This window comes from Ichthyophthirius multifiliis, assembly GCF_000220395.1.
Source record: "Ichthyophthirius multifiliis unplaced genomic scaffold scaff_1120509251321, whole genome shotgun sequence".
In the NCBI taxonomy this organism is placed as follows: domain Eukaryota; phylum Ciliophora; class Oligohymenophorea; order Hymenostomatida; genus Ichthyophthirius; species Ichthyophthirius multifiliis.
In genome coordinates this window covers 152,594-162,489 of record NW_004085988.1, presented here as the reverse complement: position 1 = coordinate 162,489, position 9,896 = coordinate 152,594, and the positions used below count along the sequence as shown (strand labels likewise).

General features: G+C 14.3%; 2 protein-coding genes across 2 annotated transcripts, besides 18 other annotated features; one reads left to right on the top strand and one right to left on the bottom strand. All coding sequences in view use genetic code 6, as the record gives it.

Annotated features, from left to right (window-relative positions):
• Positions 1-436: 436 nt before the first annotated feature.
• Positions 437-480: a microsatellite.
• Positions 481-580: 100 nt separating this feature from the next.
• Positions 581-650: a microsatellite.
• Positions 595-626: a microsatellite.
• Positions 615-651: a microsatellite.
• A 140-nt stretch (positions 652-791) lies between these two features.
• Positions 792-916: a microsatellite.
• Positions 843-892: a microsatellite.
• Positions 847-903: a microsatellite.
• Positions 917-1,188: 272 nt separating the features above from the next.
• Positions 1,189-1,382: a microsatellite.
• Positions 1,191-1,387: a microsatellite.
• A 42-nt stretch (positions 1,388-1,429) lies between these two features.
• Positions 1,430-1,500: a microsatellite.
• Positions 1,501-1,748: 248 nt separating this feature from the next.
• Positions 1,749-1,814: a microsatellite.
• A 267-nt stretch (positions 1,815-2,081) lies between these two features.
• On the bottom strand, positions 2,082-3,523 carry IMG5_181350 (hypothetical protein; the record flags this gene model as incomplete). Its single annotated transcript, XM_004027502.1, has 3 exons — positions 2,082-2,435; positions 2,485-3,059; positions 3,103-3,523. 3 exons carry the CDS (start codon positions 3,521-3,523, stop codon positions 2,082-2,084), a joined length of 1,350 nt encoding a protein of 449 aa, XP_004027551.1.
• Positions 3,524-4,935: 1,412 nt separating this feature from the next.
• Positions 4,936-5,003: a microsatellite.
• A 428-nt stretch (positions 5,004-5,431) lies between these two features.
• Positions 5,432-5,491: a microsatellite.
• Positions 5,432-5,493: a microsatellite.
• Positions 5,440-5,493: a microsatellite.
• Positions 5,494-7,909: 2,416 nt separating this feature from the next.
• Positions 7,910-7,960: a microsatellite.
• Positions 7,927-7,957: a microsatellite.
• IMG5_181340 (hypothetical protein) lies at positions 7,931-8,605 on the top strand. The gene has a single exon (XM_004027501.1). It carries the CDS (start codon positions 7,960-7,962, stop codon positions 8,407-8,409), a length of 450 nt encoding a protein of 149 aa, XP_004027550.1. The 5' UTR covers positions 7,931-7,959; the 3' UTR covers positions 8,410-8,605.
• A 66-nt stretch (positions 8,606-8,671) lies between these two features.
• Positions 8,672-8,715: a microsatellite.
• Positions 8,716-9,896: the final 1,181 nt, after the last annotated feature.

Below are 9,896 nucleotides of genomic sequence, written 5' to 3'. Positions count from 1 at the left end.
ATTATGTTTTTTATTTTTTACTGGATTCTTTTAATCAAGTATAAAATCAATATATGAAATCGGAGTTCCGATTGTACTTATTTTTGATTTACTTAAATTTGGAGATTTTTCTAACATTATTATACCTATTTTTTATGGTACAAATAGGTTTGTAAATGCTATATATTATTTAATTGACAAAAATAATGAATGGAATAATAATAAAACTATTATTGGAGGTATTTGTATTGTTTTAATGTTTACAAGTTTATAGATTTAGTATTTTAAAGACAAAAACGAAAAAATAAAAGCATAGGCTAAGATTCATTAGAATATTTAATTAATTCTAAATAAAATTTTAGTAATACAAGCTGAAAAATATAGAAATAATTTATAAATGATACACTTTTATAAAATATATATGTGATAATTTTTAGAAAAAAATATATATTTAGTAATTTTATTATTTATATTTATTTTTTTATTTAATATTTATGTTTTAATCTATCAATTTATATTTTAATTTTAAAAAATATCTTTATAATATTTATAAAAAAAATGAATAATTAAAAATAATTTATTAAAAGAAAAGATATTTATCAAATAAAAATTAAAATTTAAAATAAAATATATTTAAAAATAAAATAAAAAAAAATAATAATAAAAATAAATTGATGAATAGTAATAAAAAATAATTAAATGAAACAACAAAAATTAAATAAATAATTAAGATTAAAAAAATTATTATAAAATAAAAATAGAAAAAAAGTGGAATATTTAGAAAATTTAAATATAATAATATATTAATTTAAAAAAAAAAAATCATAAATTATTGAAAAATTAAAAATAAATAAAATATTAATATATTATATTAAAAAAAAAATATAATTAAAGCAAAAAATTATTAAATAAATAATAATATATAAATATTATATTATTAAAATTAGATATTTTACACCATTTTTTGAATGTTAAAAAATAAAAAAAATCTATTTTTTTATTTTTAAAAATTTTAAAAAACATAATAATTTTAATTTAAAAAAAAGAAAATTATATAATTCTTTAAATTTATGTATTAATATTATTTTGTTATATTAATAATGATTAATTATATTATTAAAATAATAATAATATTTAATATAATACAAATATTATTTATATTTTTATTAATTTTAAAATAATATATATATCAATAATAAGTATAATAAAATTATTATTAATATTATTAATATTTTTTTTATTATTATAATTATTATTATTATTATTATTAATATTATTAATATTATTAATATTATAAATTATATTAATATTATTAATATTATTAATTTTATTAATATTATTTATATTATATATTTTATTAATATTTTTAATATTATTAATATTACTAATATTATAATTTTATTTATATATTTTTATATTTAATATAAAATGATTAATATTTTTTTGTTAATATTATTTTTAATATTTTTATTATTCTATTTACTATTTTTTAATTATTATAATATATTTTTTATATTTTTATTTTGAGTTATTTATTTTTATTTTATATGTTTTTTTAAAAAAAAAGCATATTTATTTCTTTAATATTAAAATAAAAATTTTTTATTATTTTTTATATGTATTTGATAGATTTTTTTTATATATATTTTATTATAATAAAATTATTTATATATTCAATATTAAATTTATTTATAAAATATTTTTTTTAATTTATTTTAATTATATTTTATATTTACAAATATTTTTTATTAAAATACATTTATTTTTATTTTTTTAATTTTATTATTTTTTAATATTAGTATATTTTTTATTTTTTTTTACATTTTTTAATTTTAGTTTTATTAAATATTAATGAAATACAAAAACAAAATTCAATTATAAATTTGAATATTAATATTTTAAGCTTATATTTTAAATTATATAAAATTATTTATTTCTTTTTTTTATAATATTATATATATATAATTATTATAAAATATATTTTATTTAAGGCAATTTTTTTTTTTAAAAGATACTATAATTTTAAATAAATTAAATTAATTATATAATCTATTTCTGTATTAATTTTTTAATAAGTACAAATTTTTAAGATTACATATCCATCAAATCCAATATTATTTAATCCATTCAGAAGGATAATCTTCAGGTTTAGGTTTTCTTGGAAAACAAACAATTTTAGTATTTTAAGGTAATTATTATTAACACTCTTTTAAATAATCAGAAGCTTACCCAGGAAATAAATCTTATATAAAATCGGCATTTTAAATATTCATTTCTAACCAATAATCAAATCTAACAATAAATTTGGTAATTATATTATAATTTTATTTAAGTTCATTATATATTTAATTTAATTAGTTGCATTTTTTATTCCAAATTATTATACTACTATTATATCCATTTTTATGTTGTTTTTCACAAGCAATATCGCCTGTATTTAAAATTGCAAAATTTCCCTTTTTTAAAAAATAATAAATCTATAATTTCTTTGAAAAAAATATATACTTAGTATTCTAATAAATTATCTATATTTCCAGTTATTATCATATCTAAATCTATATAAAAGTTCATATCACCTTAAAGATCTTGGCTTTCTAAAGAAAACAAAGTCGCTTTTCCCCACCATTTAGGCCAGTTTTCTTATAGATTTTCAGGAATTATATTTTAGTCTAGTCCTTCATTATTATCAGTAAAGCAATAAAAGAAATATTGTTTTGTAGTATTTCTTTTTATTCCTCTATAAAGTTTATTTACATATTCAGAATCGTATCTAGTTCCCCATTTAACACATATTATGTTGATTATATTTGTATTAATATTTGTTTTGCTTTTAATATTTTATTGATTTAATTCTTATATATCTATTTATATTGGACGCTTATATTCTCTATTTAAGGATTATTTTGAAAAACTTTCTATACATTTCCAAGTCATGTCTATTGCTTCTGCCTATTTTCCAAATTATCTTAATATATCTCCTAAATTAATTTTACTTTCTATGTTTTCTGGGTTTAATTCTAAAGTTTTCAAACAATATTTTATTGAATTTTCTTTTTCTCCTATTTAGATATACATTACAGCTATTTTTTTTATTTTTATATTTTATAATTTATAGTTATATACATAAATTTGTATGGGAATCGACAAAAGCTTCAAAAGAATTTAATTATTTACTAAGTTCATATTTTTCATATGTTTTATTTTAATTTTATAAATTAAAAGTCGATTATTCTATTACTTTTAAATAATGTTCAATTGCTTTTTAATAATTTCTTTCTTAAGCATATAAGTTTCCTAAATTCATATGTATGTTTGAATAGGTTAATTCTGGTAATTTTTATTCTTTTATTTGTAATGATTTTAATAAAAATATCTTTGCCTTTTCAAATAATTGGGATTAAAAATAGACACATCCTAATTTATTATATAATATTGTTTATTTAAGATATTCATTTTCAGATAATTTTATTTGTAACTGGTTTTCACTTGTATTTTCAAGTAATTCTTTTAGTTTTTAAAATTTTAAATCAATATTTTTATTCATTTTTTTTTTTTTCCAAAAAAATAATTTTTGTTATTTTTTGTTTTAAAATAAACATAAATAAATATTTATAAAAGTAATTTAAAATTTATATTTATTTATTAAAATTTCATATATATATATATATATATGTGTGCTTGTGTGTGTTAAAAATTTAAAATTTCTTAAAATATATTTTTTTTAAATAATATTAAATTAATATTTATTGAAAAATAATTATTATAGTATTTCTTAAAATAAGTAAAATCATTATAATGTTGCTTTTTTTATTAATAAAGAATATTATAAATTTAGACTAATTATTTATATTTTTTTATTACTTTAATTAACACTATTATAATTTTATTGAATATTATTTCTATTTATTTTTCCAGTTACTTCCTATATATAATAAAAAAATATAATAGTTTAAATAAAAATTCAAATTAAAATCTTAAAAAATATAATGTAAATTATATATACTTTATGATTATTATAAGGCAATGCATATTCATAGCTTAATAAATTTTTAGCTTCTTATCCAGAATACTTAACTGGGACTGTAGGTCTTGTTTTATTCTAATCTTAGTAGTTTGATGAAAAAAATTTACTTTAATCATATTTTCTTTTATTATTTGTATTATTTTCTCTATCAGAAGGTAAAATAAATTTATTTTAAGAAAGAAATTAGGTTTGATAAGAAATAAGTTAATCCTTATTTAAAAATTTATGTAATTTTTAAAATATAATATAAATGATACTCCAACATTCTATAAATTTCTTTATTTTATAAATTTAGTTTCACAACCAAGTAAAGGATTGGTAGAGGATGTAGTTCCTACATTAATTTAAGTTCTTTTAAGACCTTTTTTTTCAAAAACTTCATAATGTTCAGCTTATTTGGCCTCTAACTTTCTATTAGATTACAATATTATAATAATTTATTACAATTAATTATTTGTTTATTTTTTTGTTAATATATGTTTTTACTTTTAACTTGGTTTCCAATCTTTTATTAAGTTTCTTTTTGTAAATAGCCATAAATTGCATTTGTTGATTTTCTTGTTTCCATTTAAGGTGGTGGATTACGAATATTATCTACATCAGAAAACATGGTTTTTTTCTTTTATTATTTTTGAATTAATTCAGTATGTCCTAGATGTGTTATTGGATTTTTTTATTAATAATTTTGAGAATTATAATCTAATTTATTTATTGCATTTATATTATTATTTTATAGGTTTGTATTGTTAAGTTAATAAGGCTTTTTTTAAGTTATGTATTTTGCTTTTATTTTTAATTAATATCACAAACTATCATTTATCTTTTTTATTTTTTATGTTTTTTTTTAAAAAATTAATGCTTTTACTTTTTTAAAGAGTTATATGTAGTCATTTAAAATAAAATTATAAATTTTTGGGTTATCTTATATTTAATAAATATTTTATTTATTATAATTATTTTAAATTTATTTTATACTTTTTTTATTTTAAAATTTTATTTAAATTAATATAAAATAGTTTCAATATATAATAAATATCATATATTTTAAGTTCAAAATATATGAAATGTTTATATTTATTTAATATGAAATTCAATAAATAATAAATTATCGAAAGTGTTATATTATAATTATTTCCGTAATCTATTTTAATAGACAATACATATATTTTATAATTAGAAGTTAATATTATATAAATATATTTTATAATTCGATTTCTGTATTTTATAATATAATGTTTATATATATATAAAGAATAAAAAACAATATTTATTTTTCGTTTTAATTACAAAAAATATTTATACTGTATAATTATTTTAATTTCTAAGTTTTTATTTCTTTCTAACAAATATTTTCATAATACAAAATAAAACAAAACAAAATTAAATTAATAATATATGTATAATTATAATTTAAAATATGATACTATGTTTATACTTTTATTTTTATATTTTTATTTTATAGTATTATTTTTATCTTTATATTTTATATTCATTAAAATACATTTTTTTGAGTTTTTTTTAATTCTTCGGCATACTATTATTATTCGATTTCCTTTTAATTTGCACATTTTTCTTTTTTCTAAAAAAATAATTTAAAATTTTATTTATTTTGGAAGAACAATTTATCAAATACTTCTTAGAATTAATTAAAATCAAAATCATTATATTATTTTTCATATTATTGAATTGTTTTTTAATAATCAAATTATTATAAATTAGATATTTTTTCTTTATTTTATAATAACTTTTATAGTTATTCTTTAAGAATTCCTATGCTATTTTTAAAAGAAATTATACTCAATAAAAGAAAATGCTTTAATGGATCAATAATTTATTATTTTTGAAATTTTTAAAGAAGAAATTTAAAATTTATTTCATTTTCAGATAAATGCTAAGCAGTAAAAGAAAAACATTTTATAGTATCATAATCTTAATTAAGAAATATATGTATATTTTCAAAAATAAAATTTAATAATTCTAATTAATGCTCTTAAGGATGATTTGGGCATTAGGTTATATTTAAATATACTAAATAAGGAATTCTGTAAAGTTTTTTAGTTTTTTTTATTTTTATAAATTTTAAATAAGCATTTAATTTGCATTTTATAATTAAGACTAAAACTAATTTTGGATATTAATAGAAAAAATAATATAATTAAAATCAATATATAACTAAAGGAAATCTTTAGAGTTTTGAATTTTTTCTAAATAAATATTAACTATATTAACTTTTAATAAATCAGGTTTTAATTCATAAAACTTTTAATGATATTAAATTCTTACAACACTTTACAAAATGAGTTATTTACAATTTTAACTTTCAATGAATTTTTAAAATATTTTTAAAAGATTTTAATAATTAATAGAAGATGAATATAAAATTAAATTATCATAGCTTTTACATAAATATAAAATTTCATCAAAATAGCTTAATGCATTTTTCATATTTTAATAATCTATTAATTTTGATTTTATTTCATATTAAGATACTTTTTACCAAAACTCTAATGACCCTTTTTACGCGACTTATAATGAGTGTACTATTGAGTTAAATGCGATTAAATCTAACTTTTTTTAATTATAAAGTATAGTTTAATACATATAATCCCAAAATTCTAAACTTCCTCTATTATTTAATGAAAAGCAATATACAACTTAAGTTATATCTTTTTTATAATAATCATCCATTTTGTGCTTTATGAATATTTTTTCAAATTCTTCCCATAATTAATTAGATCCTATATTTAGATTAGTAAAACTGTATAATATTAAAGTTTAATTTCTTAATGAATATTGTGCTACTTTTTCAATTGGAATTTATTATAATTATATTAAATGTTCTTATGTTATTTGGCTTTTTCTTTTTGATAGTGAATATATTGAAAGACTCATGTTTCTTTCATCTAAAATATTAATGCTTTTAAAGAATATATCAATTAAACTTATTATTTTTATTTTAAATAAAAAACGAAAAAATATTGTATTTTTACATTTTCCATAGAACATTATCGCCTTTATCTTTTTTATTAAATGAATACATCAAAGATCCTATATTTGGACTTATGTTTTATTCTTAATATAATTAATCTTTTAAATAAATAATTTGTTCTTAAATAATTTTCCAAACTATATTTATTTAACTATTGTCTATTCTATTTTCATTAATCTATGAATAAATATTGGCTGATTTTATTAGTTAATCTATGTTCATTTATTATAATTTATCAATTATTATTTCGTTTAAATTATTCCAATATTTAGTTTCATATATTTATGTTTCTAAAAATAAATTCATTAATTCAGTCACTTATTCTGGTTTATAGTTTTAAGATTTATCTAAAATATTATTAGTATTCACATATCTTTTGAACTCATTTATATTTCGTTTTTAAACATAATATTTTAGGGTTTTAAAAATTTAATTTTTATTTGATGCACTATACATTTTTTTTTTTTTATAAAAATATTAAAAAAGATATTTATTTCTTATTTATATATTATATATAAAAGTATTAAATAACAAAAAATATTTAAATAGAATTAAAAAATAAATCACAGGCTTTTTATTTTTTGAACTTATTTGATATTTAATTTTTTTATTTAAACAAAAAAAAATATACTATTAAATTTAATATTTTGATAGCTTATTAAAATTCAAAATAATCTGATAATTCTTTATATATATATAAAGTGTAGAATATAAAAGAAAGCTATCATTATTACAACATTAAATTAACTTATTAAAATTTAATAAAAGGCAATATATAAAATTTATATATATATATATAGTTTTTATTAAAAAATTTAATCTTTATATACAAAAATAAAAAAAAAAAAAAAACTAAAAATATCCATAGTATAAAATAAAAGCAAACAATAAATAATAAAAATAGCAATTAAAAAGGAAAAAAAAAAAAATATATATATAAAATAAAAAAATATAAAATAAAAAAAAAATGTCAGTATAAATTAGAACTAGAAAAATTTTAGTAAATCCCCTTTTTAATAGACGTTAAATGGTTGTTGATGTCTTACACCCTGGTGAAGCTACCGTTTCTCGTAATAAAGTTAAAGAAATTTTAGCCAAAAGCCTTAAAGTTGACGATAGAAACGTTGTTGTTTATGGATTCAAAACTCAATTTGGTGGTGGAAAATCAACTGGATTTGCATTAGTATATGAAAATCAACAATATTTATTGAAATACGAATCTGCTGCAAGACTCAGAAAACTTAAAATTTTACCCGCAAAAATTTCCACTAGAAGATCTTACAAAGAATTAAAAAGAAAAGTAAAAAGAACTTCTGGTAAAGCTGTAACTAAACTCAATAATGAAAGAAAAGGAGAAACTTGGGCAAGTTTATAATCCAAAAAAGCAGCCCATTTAAAGAACTTTGTTGCAAAATGAAAAAAGAGGATATATATTTATAAGAGAAATAAGCAAAAAATAAAAGAATCATTAAAGATTTTTTTATTTAGGAGACTAATTTTTTATTTTTTATTTTCTCTTAAATATTTTTTTAAAAAAATAAATATTTTGTAAGTGTATTTTGTTTTTTTATAATTCTATTTAAACTAATAAAAATAATTTATTAAAAAAAAATATATATAATTTTTTTTTTTTTTTTTTTTTTTGATTAATATTAATTAATTTTTTCTTTTAAATATCTATTAATTAAATTTAATTATTTTAATTAATTATATTTTTATTTTATTCTTTAAATTTGTTATTATTCAATATATGATTCTTACCTATTTATTAAAACTATTTTACTATTTAAATTAATATCTATTTTTTATTGTTAGCTTATAATATAATGTATTTTTTATTTATATTATCTATTTGGTTTTTTTTTTTTTTAATTTTTTTATATTAAATTAATTAAATAATTTTCTTTTTTTAAAAAAATAAAAATTTATTATATGCAATCAAAAAGTATTAAAAGAAGGTATTTCAAAAATAAAATAAAAATATGATTATTTTAATTTTTGAATATTTTTAAAATGATATAATTGAAGAAATATAGTATTATAAAAAGTTGAAGATTAAAGCAATTAAATTGATTAAAAATTACTTTTATTAAAAAGTTAAATATAGTAATAAAAAATGTAATTTATTAATAATTTTATATTGTAATATTTAACTTAAGTATATTTTAAAGACTTTAATAAAGCGGATAAAGATGGAAAAGTTAATAAAATAAACCTGATAAAAGTAAAGAAAATAATTTTCAGTAAAACAATATTTAAAATAATTAAAAAGTTCATTAAAACTCATAATAATCTACATAAAACAATTTAAGTAAAATTCAATTAGAAAAATTATTTTATAATATTTAATAAAAATCTAACAAATATTCTTATATATTTTTTATTATTTTATTTCAAAATAAAAGAGCTTAATTTTTTGGAAGAGTTTCTTTCAGAATTAAATTTATTAAATTTTTAATAAATTTTTATATAAAATAATATTTGTTCATTAAATGATATTTTAAGTAAATAAAAATAAATTTTAATGAATTAATTTTTTTTTATTTATCTTAAAGATCTAAATAAAGAAATTTTAAAAACAATGAAAATTCCTTCTGGATTTTAGATTAAAATATTCAAAAAAATTGAAGAATTAAAATAAAAAAATAATAAATAAATTAATATTAATAAAAACGAAACTGTTTGTAGTTTCTAGACAACAAAAATTAGTTGTTGGTTTTGTTATAAAATTATAATCGAAGATACTGCTTTTATATATAAAAATAAAAAGTATTGTAGTTAAAGATGTAAAGATAAAGATGATTAATAAAAAAATTAAAAATAAAAAGAACAAAGTTATTATAATTATAAAGATTAAGAAGATATTTAAAATATAGAAGAAAACGAACAATTATCTTTATAAGA